This window comes from Balaenoptera acutorostrata, chromosome 11 (genome assembly GCF_949987535.1).
Source record: "Balaenoptera acutorostrata chromosome 11, mBalAcu1.1, whole genome shotgun sequence".
Lineage (NCBI taxonomy): Eukaryota > Metazoa > Chordata > Mammalia > Artiodactyla > Balaenopteridae > Balaenoptera > Balaenoptera acutorostrata.
In genome coordinates this window covers 48,507,526-48,530,266 of record NC_080074.1, presented here as the reverse complement: position 1 = coordinate 48,530,266, position 22,741 = coordinate 48,507,526, and the positions used below count along the sequence as shown (strand labels likewise).

General features: G+C 39.6%; 1 protein-coding gene across 1 annotated transcript in view; it reads left to right on the top strand.

The window, feature by feature from the left end:
* MYRFL (myelin regulatory factor like) overlaps window positions 1-22,741 on the top strand; it is a 117,144-nt gene that overhangs the window by 24,968 nt on the left and 69,435 nt on the right. The window contains exon 2 of the mRNA XM_057556430.1: window positions 7,790-7,880. Within this exon, the coding sequence (XP_057412413.1) occupies window positions 7,790-7,880 (91 nt within the window). The remainder of the gene's footprint in view (window positions 1-7,789; window positions 7,881-22,741) is intronic.

Here is a 22,741-nt window from a genome sequence, read left to right as displayed (position 1 = left end):
GACCAGGGCTCGAACCCGTGTCCCCTGCATTGGCAGGCAGATTCTCAACCACTGCACCACCAGGGAAGCCCACAATTAGTCTTTTAATGATTGGAAACGTCTCTGGGCAAATGTTATCTTCACTAGCTAACTGAACGGGCTGTGGCTCTCAGCACTGACATTAGATTTTAAATCCAGTTTTATTTTCAGTGGATTTTCAAGACAAAAGTAGCCTTAGCAGATGGGTGTCTGGTTTCTCCTCCTCTCCTCCAGCTTCTCCTCTGCTCGCCCCCCTCCTCCTTTGGCAGAGCCGTGGGCATCGCCGCTCCGGTTCCTCATGAGCACTGGCACATCAGAGGGAAACTATCTTTATGTTTAACTTTACAGGGCAATCAAGGGGGGAAGGGGGAGACACTCACTGTGGCTTTTTAGAACCTTTAAGAAACCTAGAGCTGCTGTAACAGACAAATTTTGTCATCTTGCCTGTCGTTTGAATCCTCTGGGCAGTGCTGTTTTGGCACAAAGGGCAAAAGAGTAGATCAAGAAGGGAGGGGGGTGTCTGGGTTTGGGGAAGTGATGTGGGAAGGGAGTCCCTAGGGTGGAAACAAGAAGTGTCCTTACACAGGACTGGGGGGTGGTGGCTGGGCAGGTGTGTGGGAAGCAGAAAGGGAGGTCCTTGCTGGGCACACCCTATCCATACCTTTGGAACAGCCCTGTTTCCCCAAAGGCATGTGTATGTCTGTCAGCGGGTCTTGCGGATGCAACTTAGATTTGTCTGTGGCGTCCCTGGTGGATTGATCCTCATAACCACATACTTTTTTCTTGTCTGCCTAAGGCCAAGGGTACAGGACAGGTGACCATTCTGCAGCTGTTGCGTGCCTGGAAGGGAAGGCAGAGAACTAGGGTGAAGAAGGGGGTTCCTTGTTTCCTAGAGCAGTTCTCCGGCACTCCCCGGAGGCCTGGGTAGCTTCTGCTTTTGTGAGCAAGACTGTGACAGCCCTTCCCAGCCACAGAGAGAAACGTAGAAAAGGGTGGAATTGAGGTCTGAAACTGAGCCTCCCTGACGGGGTGGGATGCCCGAGGACACACTCTTTGCAGGTTTGGGTGTTATAAACCAGCGTTTAAGACATTTAGAGCAAAGTGATTATTTTTAAAAGCATGCGATTTATTTTAAGAGGGTTTTGAGAGTTGCCCTGTGTGTGCAGAGCCTCCTGAAAACCGTTTTATCTGACACTGTGGATTTATCTTGTTGAGGAATTTCCTAAGGGTCTGGAAAGCACAGCTGTGACTTTGGAGTCCTAGAGAAAGCCAGCTACTCCAGGACTCATCTCTCCTTGTTCATTAAGAGGTTTGCACAAGCCACACGGGCAGGTCCTGGATGCTGTGGACCACCTCTTATTTCTACCTGGGGATGGAGGTTGGAGAGGGTGGATGTGGACCATCTCTTATTTCTACCTGGGGATGGAGGTTGGAGAGGGTGGGTGATGTAAAGCAAGTGGCACAAAGGTCAGGTCTGAGAGTCTTTGGGCCACTTCCTACTTCTATGTGGGGAACTGTGTGTATGTGTTTGTTGGGCTGGGGGTGGTGCTGTATAAAGCAGATGGGACACCAGCAGGGGCTTCAGTGGGAAACTAAACAGATCTTTTCCTCCATCTGCTTCTCTTAGCAATTGGCTTGACCAAAGCCCAGTGAAGTAGTAGAGGCAAGTTGCTTTTCTGCAGTTGGCTGGCATTGTTGGGGAAGGAAGAGGAACACGGGGCGAGGGGGTGGGGAGTAATGGGGCTGGGGGTGAGAACACCCTCAAGAATCAGGGTAGGTCTCGTTGGCTTCCCTGCCGGTCACTTACTAGCTGTGTAACCCTGGGCAAGCTAGTTAACCTGTGTAATCACTTTGCCTTCTCTGTACACTGGGAATAATATTAATGTCCACCCCCTAGAGCTGTCATGAGGATTGATGAGGTCGGGCAAAGTGCTTCTCCTTTTGCTTGGTCCAGAGTAAGAACTCCAGACTCCCTCTGAAAGTCCCTGAACAACCGTGATAGTGTTCAAGTTGACCTCCCTTCTTCCGTTCTTGTTCCCTTATAGTCCTTTCCCGCAAAGCAACCAGAGTGACCTTTTATAAAAGTATATTAAAGCATATTATTTCACTTTCCAAAGGCTTCCCGTTGCTCTGGCCACATCCTCCCACCCCCCGCACCCCGCCCCGTGCTCCTGTGCTCTGGCCACACTGGAATGATTTGTTTCTCAAACACGCAAGCACAGTCCAGCCCTGGGCTCTTGCAGTGCTGTTCCCTCTACCTGGCATGCTCTGCCCTTGATCTTTGCATGGCTGGCCCCTTCCTGAGAAAGGCCTCCACACTGAAAGGAGCTCCTTCCCCCACCGTCTATCATGCCACTCTGTTCTGTTTTCATCACCACCTGAAAAGATCCTGTTTATTTATTGTTTCTCATATGTCATGTAAGTCCTTCCCCACTGTTGCTACCTTTCCCGCCATTAGAATCCAAGCCTCCTGAGGGGATTGTGTTAATTTTTTTCATGGCTGTGTCCTCAGAACCTTGTACAGGGCTTGGCACATAATAGGTGCTTAATAAAGAATGAATGAGCCTTGTCTTGCTCTTTCTTCCTTCAAAGTCTAGCTCAAGACAAAACTCCACTATGAGGTCATTTCTGACCATCTCAACTTTTAAAAATATCTTCCATCCATTTCCCTCTGAGTTCATGTCACTGAATGGAGTTGGCAATCTCTCTTCTCTTCCCTTTCCCTTCTCTTTTTTTCTCCCTCCCTTCCACCTGTCTCTGGCATCCATCAATTTTTACCATTTGGGAGGTGCTCAAGATTTTTTAAATTTTGTTTTAATGCCCTTGGATGAATTAGCAAGCCCAAAGATAAAGATGAAATGGCCCTCCTATACCTCCTATAACCAGTGCAGGGATCTAGTGCAAAGGTACCTTACCCATGGGAAGAATTCAAGGCTCTGGATTACATGAGGGATATGCAGGGTGTGCAGGATAGACAGCTGAAGTATTGCATATTTAAATTATACCTGGAAAAAAAGTCCACAAAGTTTAATAAAGTTATCATTAAATTATCAATAATCTATTTCAGATTTCATTACGATGAAAGAAAAAACTTTTGGCTTACCACTGTTGGCAAAAGCCAAAAAAATACCAGTTGTTTCAAATCCTATTCTATTTTATTTTCCTGGGCATTTTTACATTATTACACTTTAGAATCATTTTGTTATTTTAAGACATTTTTTATTGTGGATGTTTTAAATGTATAGATTAATTTAGGGGTGTTGACATATTGTGTAATAACAAGGTAATGAAAATACATATTTCTAATATTAATGGAAATAGTTCTAATTTTTTAACCATTGAACGTGATGCTGTTATTTAATGTAGGTTTTCTATCACATATATGTATACGAGAGATATAGATATGTGTATATGTATGTGTATAAATATATATAACATATGTGTATATGTATGTGTATAAATATATATAATCTTAAGCATATATGAGAGATATAGATATGTGTATATGTATGTGTATAAATATATATAATCTTAAGCATGTATTCATTGGAATCAATATTGAATGTTTAATGCCTTCTTGGCATCAGTTGAGAAGGTCAAATACTATTTTACCTTTGATATATGAATTCCAATATTGAATTATCTTTTTGTTTCTTTTTTTTTTCATATCTTTTTGTTTCTTGATGAATTTTTCTCTTAATGGAAATGTTAAATTCTATTTGATGGCATTTTATTTAGAATTTTGGTATACTATTCACAAATGATATTAGTCTGTAGTTTTCTTTATGCATCTCATCTCTGTCAGCTTTTGGCATCAGTTTTATGCTGGCTTCATAAAAAAATTTGGGTACTTTTCTTTTTTGTCTATGTTCCAGAATTGTGAAAATGGCAGAGGAATTATCATCTTGTTAAAGTTTTAGACGCATGACCCATGATGCCATAGGGACTTTTATCTTTTATACAAGGGTAGGGGGATGGTCATGAGTGGAAATTTTCTCTATTTACTCCAGGGTTTGTCAGTTTAGACTTTTTCTATATTTTTTGTTTATTTTAGCAATTTGATTTCCTACTTATTTTAGAAAATCATTTTATTCAAAATTGTGCAAAATTGTGCAAAATAATTTTCTGAAGTGTGTAATAGGGATTTATAAAAAAAAAGATAACTCATTCTAAATTCTACCATCTAACTAGTGTCAACTGTGGTGGAATATTATTTCATCATCTTTCTATGAATAGCTACAGATAAAAGGATGGATAATTAGATAGATAGTAGAAATAACTTTGTAAGAAATGGATCTTAGCTCACATGCACTATTTAAAGAAAATATTAAATATAATATAAAATATTAATTTTAGTTGAATTTAATAGGATAAAAAGAAGGGAAACTGAAGGAATTACAGAATTTAAATAATTATTTCTTTACTGTTAGAGATATCAGTTCTAAAGGAGTCTTCCAAGATTAAGAAAGGGGATTTAAAAGTTACTACAAAGTTGGAATAGTTATCTTATTTCCATCAGCATTAACAGTGGATTTTATTAATTCCTTGAATATATGCCAATTTGGTAGGCAAAAAAAATTTTCTCATATTTTAAATTCTGTTTCTTAGTAATGTTTAACATGTTTTGTGCATTTATTAACCAATTTGATTTTTTATTTTATGAACTGCCTTTTAAAGCCCTTTACTATTTTCTATTGGGGTGTAGCTGTTACCTTATTGATTTGAAAGAACATTTTGGATATTATAGATATTTACTCTTTTTCATGTATATTGAAAATATTCCTCAGTTTGTCTTTAACTTTTTACATGGATTAAAATGCTTATGATCACCAATGGATACTAAAACTATTAGATAAAAATTTAATGAGGAACAAAATATTTGCACAATCTCAAAGTATCTTGCCACAAATTAAAAAAGAATAGTAGTAACTTTAGAGTGGAGAAAGTTGGCAGGTAGTACCTTAACCAAGGGATGAAAATTAACATCAATAATGAGACACTGTGATCCTCCTGATATAAGGCACTAAGAGAGACATAATATCATTTGTGTAATGTTCTTGCCAAACATACAAAACTTGAATTTAACCTTGAGAAAATATGAGGCAAACAAGAATCGAGGGACGTTCTGTAAAACAGTTAGCCTACACCCTTCAAAAAAAATCTAAAGAGGCATGACAGCTACATGTACTATGTTATACTGGATTAAATTCTGGACCAGAAAAAAATGCTATAAATGACATTATTGAGACAATTGGCAAAATTTGAATATGGAATGTAGATTGTACAGTAAAACTGTGTCAATGTTAAGTTTTCGGATTTTGATAATTTAATTGTGGTTGTGAAGATAATGTTTTTGTACCTAGGAATATATACTGAAGTATTCACGGGTAAAGGCACTTGTTCTCAAATGGTTCAGAATGGTATGTATAGGTGGGTGTGTATCAATGTGTTTTGTGTATGTGTGTGTGTGTGTGTGAGAGAGAGAGAGAGAGACAGACAGACAGACAAGACAGAGACAGAGAGAATAATGCAAATGTAACACAATGTTAATAATGATGAATATGAGTGAAGGGTATATGTGACTTCCTTTGTATTCTTGTAGCTTCTCTTTAGGATAGAAATTATTTCAAACTAAAATGTGAAAAATTCTTCTCCCCTCAAAAAAAGGATAAAGTAAAATTTTATCAATCTTTTTTTAAAAATAGTTTTTGGCTTTCATGCCATGCTTGGGAAAACCTTCTTTATGTCAAGATCATAAGAATAGTCACTGATGTTTTCTTTCTATGGTTTCATTTATTTATTTTGAAATCTTTGATCTATCTGGAGTTTTGGTGTGGAAGCAGGAAAATGATCCAGGTTTTTTTTCTCCCAAATATATAATCAATTTTCCCCACAACATTTATTGAATAATGAATCTTTCCTCACTAGTGTCAAAGGATATGCTTATCATGCATCTATCGTGTGTGTGTGTGTGTGTATATATATATATATAAAATATTTATATAAGTATAAAATATATATATTCCATATATGTAATATTTCTTGATATATCCTGGACTTGTTTGTGTTCCTTTGATGTGTTCACTTGTGTGTTTCTCAGTACTTATTTACCCCCTTCCTCCCTAATTTTTCTGGTCATCTTTATATATTTATTTTTCCAGATGAACTTCAGAACATTTTCCTTGAGGATTATTTGATTTCAGACAACATACAAACCAATTCAAAAGGGTTTATTGGATGTATACAGGACTTTGTCATGTAATTAGAGTAGAAGGGGAACAACCAGCCTTATTAAGGGTAAAAAATCATGAAGGACCTGGGTAAAGGACCTGGCAGAAATATTTAGACTATCACTCCAGTCCTCTGCCGTAGCTATTAAGTGACTTAATCTCAATCACCAGCTTTAAAGTCTATTGGTTTAAATTTTGGGAGAAATAACTGAAGTGGTCACTGGCCAACCAATGGATTTTTTCTTTCTGATTCAGGTGGCTGTAAGGGTTGCAGGAGACTGTTTTTATAAGGGGAAAGTTCTCAGAAAATGACTGTGTATTTGGTAGACATCATAAATAATGTCTAGTAAAAACTTCAATATTGAATCTTTCAGTCTAAGAACAATGAAGTTCTTTCCATTTATTGAAATCTCTTCTTATGACCCTTCATAGAGTTTATTAGCTTTTTTAAAAAATATGTTGTCCCTAAATATATGTTTAGATATTTTAGGCTTTTTGTTATTTTGAATGGAATCGTCTCTTTTTTTCATTATATTTATCTGAATTTTTGACTGGTTATTTTTTGTATATACGAAAATAATTAGTTTTTATATTTAACTTTAACCATTTACTTTATTGACTTTTCTGATCATTTCTAATCGTCAGTTGTTTCTCTTGAATTTTCTAGGTATAGAGTCATGTTATCTGCAAAGAAAGATTGTTTTGTCTTCTTTATAACATATTTTTATATTTTATATTCTTTTTTTGTTATATATATATTTATTTATTCATTTGGCTGCGCCAGGTCTTAGTTGCAGCATGCAGGATCTTTAGTTGCGGCATGTGAACTCTTAGTTGCTGCATGTGGGATCTAGTTCCATGACCAGGGATCGAACCTGGGCCCCCTGCACTGGGAGTGCAGAGTCTTAGCCACTGGACCACCAGGGAAGTCCCTATATTTTATATTCTTTAAAAATTCTAGTTTCTTTGTTATGGTCAGAAAGAAACCAATAAGCTTATTTTCATTTTGTAAATCAAGAAAAAGGACAGAACTATTGTGTTGCATTTTGGGAAGTCTAACAAAAATGTGAAGCAAGATATTGAACTTCTTGTTCAGCTTAACTGGAAGTAATCTATCAGACCAACAGGCAATCATCAGTCTATCCATTCATCCAGCCAGCCAGCCAGCTAGCCAATAAATGTTAATTGCTGCCTTTTTCATAACATAGATCCTTGTGGATACAATAAAAAAGACACAGTCCTTGCTCTTAAAGACTTTAGATAGAGGAACAAACACCAAAGCAAGCAATTATAATAGTGTATAAGGCAAAGTACATGATGTTAATGAATGCACATTAAAAAGCACCTAAGCCAGCCTTGGACAGTCAGGGAAGGCTGCTCGAGGAGGGTAACATCTAAAAAGATTTCTGAAGGAAATATTTGAATGGAAGAAAGACCACACTCTCAATAAATGCATTATGCCATTTAGTTGCTTTGAAATTTTAGCGATTAGCCATTCTGAAAAATTCATGAATCTCAAGATTTTCAATTTGCCTTTGCAGCTCAAGGGGCCAGTGGCACTCTGGGGAACCCGACCCTGGATACAAGTCTGCTGGAGGAGTTCTTGGGCAATGATTTTGATTTGGCGGCCTTGTAAGTAATGAGAGCGCTGCTCTCCATTTGGTCGTTTTTTTTTTATGTTTGACTTTTTTTTTAATATAAATTTATTTATTTATTTATTATTTATGTTTGGCTGCGTTGGGTCTTCGCTGCTGCATGCGGGCTTTCTGTAGTTGCAGCAAGTGGGGGCTACTCTTTGTTGCGGTGTGGTGGCTTCTTTTGTTGCGGAGCACGGTCTCTAGGCACATGGGCTTCAGTAGTTGTGGCTCGTGGGCTCTAGAGCTCAGGCTCAGTAGTTGTGGCCCATGGGCTTAGTTGCTCCGTGGCATGTGGGATCTTCCCAGACCAGGGATCAAACCTGTGTTCCCTGCATTGGCAGGCGGATTCTTAACCACTGCACCACCAGGGAAGTCCCTCCATTCGGTGTTTTTAAAATTATGAAATAATTAAATGAACTGGGAAGTGTTTCCTTCTTTTTTGTTTTCCAGAAGAGCTTGAGTAGAGTTGGTCTTATTTCTTTTATAAATCTTTGGCAGATTTCACCAGTGAAGCGCTAGGCCTGGAGTTTTTTGTTTGTTTGTTTTTGTTTTTGTTTTATTTAGTTTTAATCTGAAGGCCCTCACCTTCCAATTCAATATCATTAATAGATATGGGGCTATTCAGGCTATCAATTAGTAGTTATCAACTTAGGCAGTTTATATCTTTCAATGAATTTGTATGTTTCATCTCAGTTTTGAATTTACTGGCATAAAGTTGTTCATCATATTTCCTTTTTATACTTTTAATGTCTGTAGAATCTATAGTGAACAACAAGTGTTGTTCTTGATGTCAGTAATTCATGTCTTTTTTTTTTCTTGATCAATCTAGCAAGAGGTTTATCAGTTTTCCTAACCTTTTAAAGAACCAGCTTTTGGTTAAATTTATATTCTTAATTGTTTTTCTGTTTTCCATGTCATTGATTTCTGCTCTTATTTTCTAATATTAATATAGCCATACCAGCTTTCTTTTAAAAAACTTACATGCAATAAAATTCCATTTTTGTCTTGTGTATGGTTTTGTGAGTTTTGGCAAATTCATAGAGTTGTACAACTACTGCCATGATTACCACACACAACAGTTCCCTCACCTGAAACGTTCCCCTTACATTTCCACTTTGTGGTCAAACCCAACACACATCCCTAACCTCTGGTGACCACTGATCTTTTCTCTGTCCTTATAGTTTTGCTTTTTCCGGAATGTCACATAAATGAAGCCATACATACGGTATATATAATTATGAGTCCAGTTTCTCTCACTAAGCATAATGTCTTTGCTCATTCTTTTTTATTGCTGAGAAAAACTCTGTTGGATTGTTGTAACAGACTTTGTTTATCCAGTCACTCATTCAAGGACGTTTTGATTATTTCCAGTTTTTGGCAATTATGAATAACTTCTATAAATATCCATTCACAGGTGTTTGTGTGATCAAGAGTTTTAATTTCTCTAGGGTAATACCTTAGATAGTCTGCTGGGTCATGTTGTAAGGGGAAGCTTAACTTTATAAAAATTGCCAAATTTTCTTGAGTGGCCATACCATTTTACATTACCACTAGCTATGTATTCTAATAGGCTTATAGTGGTATCTCATTTTGTTTTAATTTGCATTTTCCTATCAACAAATGATGTTGAGCCTTATTTCATGTGGTTGTTTGCCATTCATATGTTTTCTTTGGTGAAGTCTTTTTTCAAATTTTTTGCCCATTTTAAAAAATTAAAGTTTTCTTATTTTTGAGTTTAGAAAATTCTTTAAATATTCTGGATATAAGAACTTTATTGGGGCTTCCCTGGTGGCGCAGTGGTTGAGAATCTGCCTGCTAATGCAGGAGACACGGGTTCGAGCCCTGGTCTGGGAGGATCCCACATGCCGCGGAGCGGCTGGGCCCGTGAGCCACGGCTGCTGAGCCTGCGCTTCTGGAGCCTGTGCCCCGCGACAGGAGGGGCCGCGATAGTGAAAGGCCCGCGCACCGCGATGAAGAGCGGTCCCCGCACCGCGATGAAGAGTGGCCCCCACTTGCCGCAACTGGAGAAAGCCCTCGCACGAACCAAAGACCCAGCACAGCCAAAAATGGATAAATGAATGAATAAATAAATAAATAAATAAAAAATTAAAAAAAAAAAAGAACTTTATTGGATATGTGATTTATGAATACTTTCTCCAAGTCTATAACTTATGTTTTCATTCTCTTAACAATGTCTTTCCCAGAGCAGAAGTTTCAAATTTTGATGATGTCCAATAGATCAAATTTTTCTTATGTGGTTTGTTCTTTATTTCTAAGAAATATAGATATTGCCTAATTTAAGTTCCTAAGGATTTTCTCCTGTTTCCGTCTAAAAGTTTAGTTTTACATTTAGGTCTATGATCCATTTTGAGTTAATTTCCATATAAGTTTTGAGATACACATTGAGATTAATTTCTTTGTGTATAGATGTCCAGTTACTTTCAGAATTCCTTGCTGGATAACCTTTCTCTATTGAATTGTCTTTACACTGTTGTAAAAAATCAGATGACCATATTTGTGTGGATCTATATCTAAACTCTTTATTCTGTTCCACTGATCTATATATCTGTTATTTTGTCAGTACCACGTTATCTTGACTACTGTACTTTTATCATGTCTTAAAACCATATAGTGGGGGCTTCCCTGGTGGTGCAGTGGTTGAGAATCTGCCTGCTAATGCAGGGGACACGGGTTCGAGCCCTGGTCTGGGAAGATCCCACATGCCACGGAGCAGCTGGGCCCGTGAGCCACAACTACTGAGCCGGTGCGTCTGGAGCCTGTGCCCCGCAACGGGAGGGGCTGCGATAGTGAAAGGCCCGCGCACCGCAATGAAGAGCGGTCCCCGCACCGCGATGAAGAGTGGCCCCCGCTTGCCGCAACTAGAGAAAGCCCTCGCATGAACCGAAGACCCAACACAGCCAAAAATAAATAAATAAATAAATAAATAAATAAATAAATAAATAAAGTAGTTATAAAATTAAAAAAAAAAAAACCATATAGTGTAAGTTCTCCAAATTTGTCTTCTTTTGTAAAATTGTTTTGGTTATTCTAATTCCTTTGACTTCTCACATAAATATTAAAATCAGCTTGTTTATATCTATACAGTGCTGCTGGGGTATAGATTAGGATTGTATTAAGTATAGAGATCCATTTGGGGAAAATCGACATCTTCACAAAATTGAGTCTTCCAATCCATGAACGTAGTATACCTCTCCATTTATTTAGGCCTTGTTTGCTTTTTTTATCAGCATTTTACAATTTTAGCATACAAATCTTGTATATATTTTGTTTAGATCTACACCTAAATGTTTCATGTTTTTCTTTGAGTTCTTGTAAGTAATAGTGGTTTTTAAATTTTTTTCAAATTTAATTCCCAATTATTCATTGCCAATATACAGAACTATTATTGGTTTTTATATTTTGGGCTTAGGTCCTACAATCTTTTTAAAAAAATTTTTTAAATTAAAAAAAATTTTTTTTTATTTGGTCTGGCCACATGGCTTGAGGGACTTTAGTTCCCCGACCAGGGATCAAACCCGGGCCCCGGCAGTGAAAGTGCCGAGTCCTAACCACTGGGCTGCCTGGGAATTCCCGGGCCCTGAAATCTTAATGAAGCCATTTACTAGTTTAAGAGCTTTTTGTAGATTTCCTGGCTTTTTGTATCTTGACAATCATGTCTTCTGCAAATTGGAACAGTTGTATGTCTTTCTTTCAAAACTGTATGCCTTTGAATATTTTTTCTTGCCTTATTGAACTGGGTAGGACTTTGGCTATGATGCTGAATAGGGAAATAGAGAGATCAGACATCCTTGTCTTGTCCCTGATCTTAGAGGGCAATCACTCAATTTTTTATTATTATGTATGATTTAGCTGTAAGATTTTTTTGTAATGCCCTTTATTAGGTCAAGGAGATTCTCTTCTACTCCTAGTTTGCTGAGAATTATTTTATCATGAATGGCTCTTGAATTTTGTCAAATGTTATTTCTGTATTTATTAATATGATCATATGTTTGTTTCCCCTGTCTGTTATTATGGTGGATTACTTTACTAATTTTTTTAAATTAATTAATTTATTTATTTATTTTTGGCTGTGTTGGGTCTTCGTTTCTGTGTGAGGGCTTTCTCTAGTTGCGGTGAGTGGGGGCCACTCTTCATCGCGGTGCACGGGCCTCTCACTGTCGCGGCCTCTCTTGTTGCGGAGCACAAGCTCCAGACGCTCAGGCTCAGTAGTTGTGGCTCACGGGCCTAGTTGCTCCACGGCATGTGGGATCCTCCCAGACCAGGGCTTGAACCCATGTCCCCTGCATCGGCAGGCAGATTCCCAACCACTGCGCCACCAGGGAAGCCCAGCTTTGCTAATTTTTGAATATTGAACCAACCTTGTATTCCTGGGATAAACCTCAGTTAGTTTTAAACTATTATCTTTTTATGTATAGCTGGATTCAATTTGCTAAAATTACTTTGAGGATTTTGCATCTGTTGGTCTCCAGTTTTCTTATACTGTATTTTTATGGCTTTGATATCAGGATAATGATAGACTTCTAAAATTAGTTGGGAAGTGTTTTCTCCTTTTAAATTCACTGGGTGAGATTGTATGGAATTGAATTTATTTTTTCCTTAAATGTTTGATAGAATTCACCATGAACTCTTCTGTGCCTGTAGCTTTCTTTGTTGGAAGACCTTACTATGAATTAAGTTTATCCAATAAATTCAGGACTATTTATGCTATCTCTTTCTGCTTAAATAAGTTTTGGTAGCTTGTTTTCTTTTTTCCCCAGGGAATTGATACATTTCATTGTCAAACTTATAGGCAAAGTGTTGTTCATAGTATTTATTATGCTTTTATAGGCTTTCACAGGCTCTAAGGAGTCTGTACTGATATTCTCTTCTGTTTCTTATATTGGTAATCACTTTCCTCTCTCTCTCTCTCTTTTAATTAGTCTCTTTAGAAATGTATAAGTTTGTTGACCTTTTCCAATAAGTGTCTATTGGTTTCATTGATCTCCTCTATTGTGTTTGTTTTCAATTTCACTGATTTCTACTCATTATTTCCTTCTGATTGCTTTGGGTTTAGTTTGCTCCTCTTTGTTTAGTTTCTTAAGGTGGAAGCTTAGTTCTTGATTTAAAGTCATCCTTTGCTTTCTAATTTAATCATTCAATGCTATACATTTCCCTCTCCATATGGCTTTAGCTGCCTTCCTCAATTTTTGATATGCTATATTTTGATTTTCTTTCAGCTCAAAATATTTCCTAATTTTCCTTGAGACATCCTCTTTAACTCTAGGTGGCTGGAATTGGGTTAATTTCCAAATATTTGGGAACTTTCCATGTATTTTTCTGTCACTGACTTGTAGTTTAATTCCATTATGGACAGAGAACATACTCTATATAATTCTAATTCCTTTAAATTTGTTAAGGTTTGCTTTATGACCCTGGATATGGTCTACTTTGGTGAATGTTCCATGTGCACTTGAAAAGAATGTGTGCTCTGCTGTTGTTGGGTCAAGTGTTCTATAAATGCTAATTAGGTCAAGTTGGTTGACATTGTTTTTCTGGTTTTCTATAGCCTTGCTGATTTTTGTCTACTTCTTTTATCTATTACTGTGAAAGGAATGCCAAAGTCCTCAGGAATGATTGTGGATTCAGAGTCCTCAGTTAAGTTCTTTTTTTCTCAGCACTGTCTTCTGTCTTCCAACCTCTATGGTTTCTGATGAGAAATAGGCAGTTATTTGAATCATTGTTCCCTTGTATGTAATATATCATTTTTCTCCACTTGCAAGATATTGTTTTATCTTTGGTTTTCAGCAAGTTTATTATAACATGGCTGGATATGGGCATGGTTTTCTTTGAGATTATACTGTTTGGGATTTGCTCAGTTTTTTAATCTGTAAATTTTTGTTTTTTTACTACCTCTAGGAAGTTTTTAGCCATTATTTCTTCACATTTATGTTTCTGTACCAATGTCTTTCTTTCCTCTCTCTAGGACTCCAATGATACAAATGTTAGATCTTTGATATGGTAGACAGGTCCCAGAGGCTCAGTTAATTTTTTCAATCTTTTTCTTTCCTCTCTGTTGTTTATACTGGATAATTTCTATTGATTTGTCTTTAAGTTCACTGACCCTCTTCTGTCATCTCCATCTGTTATTGAGCCTACCTTGACATTTCTGTAAAGGCCCTTCCTTCTCTCTCTCATGAAAGACAGAGAGTGGAACAAGATGTGAATCTCAATAGTAATGGGGAAACCTATTTGCAGGTATTTTGGTACCTGTCTCTTGCTGCTCTTTGCCAACAAAAACATCCTTGCCAAAATGACCGTGGGGAAGAAGGGAGGCTCAACATTTTGCAAGCTAGTTAAACACACACACACACACACACACACACACACACACACACACAACTGGTGGGTTGCCACATGTCTGAGCCCACACTCTGAGCTGGCTCTTCTGCTCCAGGCACTGCATGGGCTGAACCCAGGCACTAATCGCCCTTGTGCCTGCCTTCATATTCCTCTCAATCCATCCACGCAGCTGCCATGAATTCCTGTGAGAAGGGTGGGCAATGGGTACATCCTTACCATCTCTGCCTACAAAAAACCTGCCAGAAGTTGTCAGTTTCTGTCCCCTACAAGACTTTTCCTCAAAAGAAGGTAGACCTGATTCCATCAGGGTTCTGTTTAATCATCTGGATCACTTTTATAACTGGCATAAAGTACTTCAGCTGTTTGCGGGGAAAAGTGAACAAGTCTTAAGTCTTATTCGAAGAGCTGTCCTTCTACCTGGGAGTTCAGAAATCTATCATATGATCTTAGTTTCCATGATAATAATGGTCCTTCCAGCAAGACCAGAGATATCTCCCTATAGGTGATTGCTACTGAGATTCCGACATGGTTTGCCCAATCAGATTCACTTTCTACCCTTAGGAGTGGGTGTGTGGCATTTGTAAGTGAGGTAGAGGAAGGAGTTAATACTGTTGAGTATTTACCAAGTATTAGGCATTGTTCTTTGCACTTTACATATTTACTCATTTAATTGCATATTTGATTTTACACATTTCATTCTCTTATCAACTCTTCCAAATAGGCACAGTATTAACCATATTTTACACATAAAGAGGCTGAAGTGCAAAGAGGTTAAGTAACTCTTCATATGTCAATAAGTGGCAAAGCTGGGATTAAAATGTGCCTGGCTCTAGAACACCTGCCCTTTCTTCTACATTTGTCTTTTGGATTAATTGATGTTTTAGGGGATGTTTTAGACTCCGTGACTCTCAGGGAAATACATTAAGTGGATCTACATTATCTGCCAAAAAGTGTGACTCAGAATGGATCCTGAGCCATAGTTTGCAAAGATTGTCAGAGTTCAGGCCCGTTAAAGAAAAGTCCTATGATCAGATAAGCTGCTATTGCCTGATAAAAACGGCTCAGGTGCATGCAGTTAAGTGGAGCTGCAATAGAAATCCAAGGGAGAACAAGTGGAAACAGTCCCAGTCCGTGACCATGGATTTGTTGGGCTGGTCCAATGATCATTGCATCTGTACAATGTATTCAAATACCCCAAGTGTTGAGTATTTCTAAATACCAGGCTCTCTTTTTGCAGGTTAGTTGCATTCCTTACAGCAGTGCTGGGATGCAGGTTTTCTTGCCTGGGCTCCCAGCTAATAAATAGCAGAGTTGGGATTCAAACATGAATTTACTACAAAGCCTGAGTTACCTCCTCTCTACTATATTGCCCATGAACTGTGCCTTTTAAAAGTATCAATGACAACCCTTTAAGCGATTTAAGAGAACATTAGGCTGTAAAATTTCTAAGAGCAAATTTGAATCTCATAGGCAGATTTTCAAATCTCAAATATATTAAAAAATGGAATTATTGGCTCTGTGAAACAGATGTCCCTAAATGCTCTATGGAAAACTGGTCTCCCAAGATGCTGTGGGAAAAAAAGTTCCATGATCAGTAATAAATAAGTATGTGACTCACTGGCTTAAACAAAATTAAATGTATTTCTTTACTGCAGGACTTCTCAGGGCCTTTGCTGTGCTAATATGCAACTGGGAAAGGGAAACGTTATGCAGTGTTCTCAAACTTATGTGGCCATGGGCCCCTTTTGGGAGCATGTACCCACGTATGAGCATTGGGATGTGCTGCTCAGGACATTCTCATCCTTCCGTGTGAATCTAACTAGTATGTTGAACCGGGGGCAGTTCTGTCAGGATGGGAAGATTCCTGACAATTGCACTTAACCCGGTATTTCCTTGTGTGGTGGAGTCCAGGGCAGCTGTCTGCCCAGGAGGAGTAGGAGCAGGCAAAAGTCCTCTCTGATCCCCTAGGTTAGCCAGCCTGTTACCTACTAGACACACAGGTGAGCTGTGGTGGCTGGACACACCGGGAAATGTCCAGGTATGGAGTGCCGCCTGGAGGGCGAGAGGCTAGAGATTTAGGGGAAAGCATAAATTCCTGGAGGTTGCGGTGAAAAAGGACAAGAAGTGTGTGTGTGTGTTTGTGTGTCTATGTGTGTGTGTGTGTGTGTCTGTGTGTGTCCGTGTGTGTGTGTGTCTGTGTGTGTCTGTGTCCGTGTGTGTGTGTGTCTGTGTGTGTCTGTGTGCGTGTGTGTCTGTGTGTCTGTCTGTGTGTGTATCCGTGTGTGTGTGTGTGTGTAGAAGAAGGAAGGCTCTGGAAAAGTCACCAGTGAATCTTCAAGACAGGTTTGTTTCATTCAGAAATGCCCAGAGATTCACCTGCTTCCTTCCTTTACTCAAAGTGCAGGCCAGGTTGTAGCAGCAGCAGCAGCATCACCTGGGAGCTAGGACTGTGGCACCTCAGGCCCCGCCCCCAAAACGCTGAATCAGAATCTGCAGTGTTAACAGGATCCCCATGGGATTCACAGGCATATTACAGTTTGAGAAGCCCTACTTTAGGTCACTTGCACATGCCTCCTTCCCGACCACCTCCCAAGACCCAGACCAAGTCATACAGTTTGGTTTGAGTGTGTTCAGTGCGGGTAGACAGTATACCGAGCTTTAGGCTGGCCTTGAGGTGCTGCAGATGGGGTAAGAGGGAACTAGCTGAAGACATTGAGGTGACAGCTAATCACAAGTTTGAATGGGTGACTTCATAGGAGGGGAACCTAGAGACATATTAGGTCCGTGAGGAATCAACTCCAGGTTTCATTTCATTTCATTCTAATGGTTGAGCTTAAGCATCTAATATTCTGGGTTTCACTTAGGACATATCTTATTGAGGTTGGAAGGAAAAATGAGTTAGGCGTCAATGACCAACTGCATGTTTTACTTCCGCCACCAGTAGAGTGGGGCTGATAAACTCTTTACTGTGATGTTGCGAAAGGGAGTGAGGTAATCCGCATAATTCTATGAGATGAGCTTGTTAAAGGCTGAGTTCATTGACTGGTTTGATTTCTGGGTTCAAACGGATGCAGCAGGAGAAAAGCTAAACAGAATCCTGGGCGAAAACATTACCGGTGACTTCTTGATTCTAAAGATTTTGTAGAAAATGAAATAACTTATAGTAATTAATTCGATTAGGATATTTAAATATCTGTATTGAAAACATTGTGTTCTTTAGAGCATAAACTCTGGTGATAGATCACTTTGCTCCAGTTTGACTAGATGCCAGATGAATAATCTCAGGTATGTTACTTAACCTCATCAAGCCTCAGTTTCATTGCCTGTGGTGTAGGGGCAGTAATAGTACCTTTTCACACGGTGGTAGCAGAGATTAGATGAAGCAACACCTGCAAGGGTTAGCTCAGTGCCTGGACCAGAGTAGGTCCTCCATAAAGGTTGTCTATTTCTAAAGCAGCAGGGGGGAGTGGTGAGAGGGTCAGGGTTCTTGCAGTTTGCCAAGATAGAGCCAAAGGGGAGGGGTGGCAACTTGCTTTTCTTGCTTCCACTGCCCTGTCATTAAATGATTTTCTTGGGCTACTTTATTCACTGATGACATTTCTGCCAAGGCTCTTTCCCATCCCAACTTCCGGGTAGTGGGTACAAACCCTATGCAAGCTTGATCAAGTATTTATCAAGTGCCTACTACGTGCTCACCAGTGGGTGCTATGCAGAGAATACACACACACACACACACACACACACACACACACAGTATTAAGACACGCTCTTAAGTGAATATCTGCATGGGAGGACATGAATCATACACATGAAAAACTGGAGAAAATACTTTTCTTTTAAATTATTTATTTATTTATTTATTTATTTACGGCTGTGTTGGGTCTTCATTTCTGTGCGAGGGCTTTCTCTAGTTGCGGCAAGCGGGGGCCACTCTTCATCGCGGTGCGCGGGCCTCTCACTATCGCGGCCTCTCTCGTTGCGGAGCACAGGCTCCAGACGCGCAGGCTCAGTAATTGTGGCTCACGGGCCCAGTTGCTCCGCGGCATGTGGGATCCTCCCAGACCAGGGCTCGAACCCGTGTCCCCTGCATTGGCAGGCAGATTCTCAACCACTGCGCCACCAGGGAAGCCCCAGAAAATACTTTCAGTAACAGCTCTTTTTATGCTGTAATTGGGTGATGGGGTACAACAGTGAACAAAACAGATGAAGTTCCTGCTAATAGTTTACCAAGGGCAATATGGTGGAAAGCAGTCTGCCCTGCAGGGCACCCAGGCATTTTTCTTTGAGTTGGTGGTGTGTGGTAATAATGATAAACAGCAGATTGACTTTCTGTGGATTTAAGTATTGTTTTTAAGTTCTCAGCAGGCAATGCATTTCCTTATCACCTGCTCCTGGGGAGAGCCATTCCCATCCCTTCATTCTTGGTGCTCCGTTGTTGTGATGCGACTCCAGTGGGAAGAGAAAGACAGTGGCGTATAGTATAAAGTCATTCAATAAGATGAAGAAAAATAAGTGTAAGGCAAGGGAGTAGAAAGTGAGGGGTGGGGGAAGGCTACCATGTTGGATTGGTGGTCAGGAATGCCCTCTCTTTTTTTTTTTTTTTTAAAGAATTATTTATTTATTTATTTTTGGCTGTGTTGGGTCTTCGTTTCTGTGCGAGGGCTTTCTCTAGTTGCGGCAAGCGGGGGCCACTCTTCATCGCGGTGCGCGGGCCTCTCACTATCGCGGCCTCTCGTTGCCGAGCACAGGCTCCAGACGCGCAGGCTCAGTAATTGTGGCTCACGGGCCTAGTTGCTCCGCGGCATGTGGTATCTTCCCAGACCAGGGCTCGAACCCGTGTCCCCTGCACTGACAGGCAAATTCTCAACCACTGCGCCACCAGGGAAGCCCCCTCTCTTGATATATGAATTTATATAAACAACATATTTATGGCCGTATGTCAGGTAAAAAGCAGTAATTCATATTTATTAAGTAATAACTCTGTACCAGGCACTGTGCTGAGTTGATATCACTGTGCAGTAGAGTTTTAGAGAAGGTGTGATTTGTATGTGAAGACCCCGGGGGAGTCATTGGAGAAAACTGAGGATTGGACTGTTGAATTGTGAATAGTCCCAGATGGGTGTTCACAGGAAGCCTTGTGTCTTAATACTGTGAGTCCTGCAGTCCTGCCTAGTGTTTAGTAGAATTATGAGCATGTACTAGGTACTCAGTAAATCCTTGATCAAGCCTGGCTGCAATCTGAAAGAAATCCTGGCTGCTTTGGGTGCAGCATGCAGATGTCATGGATGTGCTAACCTCAGCCAGCTGGAGAGAAAAGTCTATTTTGCACTCCTTTTGGTTTGCATGGCATTCAACCCCCAGGAGACCACACTTTGCCATTCATCCTCCAAAAAACAAAAGCAAGTTATGTGTCTGAGAGGAAGGGATTTAGAAAGCAAATTATTCATTTTATAAAATCATTTTATAAGAATTTCTTGACTTTTATAACCATTTCCTGTAGAAGGCAGAGATAGAGACAGCCCCTCAAGGAGTGACCAATGGTTCTGTCAATTTCTCGGTCCCTTCATGGAAATCCCTTCAGCATAATAGGAAACTTCAGAGCACTGAAGGCCCAAAACAGTCTAATGTGCATTGCTGACATCATGATTGTGAGTAGGGAGGAGTTCACTGCTTAGAAACAGTCTCAGACAACAGTGTTTTTCTTAAAGTTAATCATTGCCCTTGTTTTAAACAATTTGCTTAGTTTTGAAGGTAGCTATCATTAAATCTTACGTGAAATTTTCTGAACAAGAATGCAAAATTTCTCCCAATACAGTAAAACGCATTGAACATGAAATGCAATGAAATAAAGGAGTAGCCAGACTGAGTTTGGGAAGGGAGAGTAAACTGTAAGGAAAGTATTTAAACTTCTAAATTCTCCTTTTAAAACCACCAACACATGTTGCTGCTACTCAACACAGGGACCGTTGGTTCTCCACAAGGACCTGCTGGGTGGAGCATGCGTCCCAGTCTGTGACGTGCCATGCCATATTTCTCGAGCGTATTGATAATTTGCTTGTGACTTTCAGTTTTCATTAACATTATTGAATTCAGTGGTGCCGCAAATGTAAAGGAAAGTAAACAACTGCCTTGACCCTTGAATGTGGAATTGTGAGATCACGGAGTCAATCACAAAATTTAATTTGTAGACTTTTAAAAAATTAATTAATTTATTTTTGGCTGCATTGGGTCTTCGTTGCTGCGCGCGGGCTTTCTCTAGTTGCGGCGAGCGGGATCTACTCTTCGTTGTGGTGCGCGGGCTTCTCATCGCGGTGGCTTCTCTTGTTGCGGCGCACGGGCTCTAGGTGCGTGGGCTTCAGTAGTTGTGGCGCACGGGCCTAGTTGCTCCGCGGCATGTGGGATCTTCCTGGACCAGGGCTCGAACCCGTGTCCCCTGCATTGGCAGGCGGATTCTTAACCACTGGGCCACCAGGGAAGTCCTAATTTGTAGATTTATACACGTAGAGTGATACGAAGTTGAATGATGCCATATATACGGCTTATAATGAAAACCAGTAATCCTTTGCCCTGCTCCTCCCCATGTCCCCAGGTTTGGCTCTCCCAGAGGCAGATACTTTCCAACTCTTTTAGATGTTTCTACCACCTTTTATCTGAATAATGTTTTATATTGCTCTTCTTGCTTTATACATCTTAAGAACTTACTATCATCTTCCAGGAGGATTTAACTTTCTTATATCATATCCAACACCCACTTCTATCCCCAGCCTCCCAATATCATAAAGTTGTATAAGAAGTTTTGGTTAGGTTTATATTCAGGGATTACATTACTATCATTGTGTGTTCACATATAATTTACTACGATTATATTTTCTTTCTTGAGTTTTTTTTCCTCTGCTTTTATTTGCGTTTATTTTTTTGCAGCATTTATTCCCGGGCCGTAAGTTTTCGTTTCTTCAGTCTCTTCTAGGATGTCTTTTCTTCTGTGCAACCTCTTCTTCTGGTTTAGGAACAATCTGTTCTTTTTCAGTAAGGATCATCTCAAGGTGGAAGGGAGAGCTCGTGTATGGATTCATCCAACCATGAGCTCTGTAAATCCTGCACCGCATCCTGGGAGCTTTGTTCACCTGGATGTGCTCAATGAGTCCTTCCATTTTTTGCCCAATAGCTCTACAATCTCCCTGGATCCATTTCTCCAGAGAATAAAACTTTCCAATTTCTTTTGGGATGATAGAGGTAGTTGCCTGACTATACAGGTGGGAGAAGTTGATCTAAGGGTCCAGCTGTTCTTTAATTAAACTGTCAATCAATTCTTTCACTTTTAGCTCTACCTTACCCCTGAATTCAGAAACTGCTGGTGATGCCAATGTCTTGGGCTTTTCTGGAGTTGTTTTCAAATTGGACAATATCTTGTTGGTTCCTACATCCCCTCTGCCATCCCCAGGCAGCTTTTCCCTTCTGCTAATTCAGTTACCATCCATCCTATTTCTGTCTGCCATACTGTTACTGAAATATGGTCTGTTGTAGTCTCTGTTCATGTACTCTATGTCTTTTTCTGTTTATGCCTCTTTATTCCTTTACTTTTATTTCGGTGGAGTTTTTGGAGTTTCATATTGGTGGAGGTTTTTCGGTGGAGTTTTTGGAGGAAGGGAAATGTATGTTTTCTATTCCCTTATTAATAAAAAGTGAATAAACTATAAAGGACCAATTTGAGGAGAAAACATAAGTTTTCTAGTAAATAATAAAAACAGATTTCTCTCTTCATTGCATGATGTTGAAATCTTAATGAACCAAGAAAAATATGATAACTTACTTTCTAGCAAGAGAATCAAGTGGAGGATGGTGGTGATTATATATAACTTAGAACCACAGAGTTTCTGAGCCATAAGAAACTTTTTGAACAGAAAACGTAGGGTTTTTTTGAACAGACATTTTCACACTTTTCTTAGTGATGGTACTCATTTTTTAAAATGAAATTTTACTTGCACCTCAATATATAAAACAGAAAAAAGTTATAAAATATTTCCCCCAGGCTTTTAAAATTTTTCTTTTATAAAACACTTGAGCTCCTTCCAAGAGCTTTGAGATTCCCCAGAGCACAGATGGAAAACCATTGCTTTAGTGGTGACATTTTATACTGCTTTAGCCCAACCATCTCTCTGGCGTAAGTGCTTTGAGAATGTTAAGAAGCCACAATAATGTTAATTAAGCTTTGTTGAGCACGCACTGTGTTTGGGGATGTATGTTATGGGCTTTATACACGGTATCTCATGTAATTTTCACTATGATGCTATGAGGAAGGCATAATGATTATTCCCATTTTATAGATGAGGAAACAGAGGCCTGGAGAGGTTAAGTACTTGTTCATGGATACACAGCTAGGAAGTGGAAGAGCTGGGACTCAAACCCGGGTCTGTTTGACTCAGAGCTCACTCAACATGACACTGGGCATGTTCTGGTGGGCTTTGGCCCCCAGGAGCACCTGGAACCCTCCCTAGG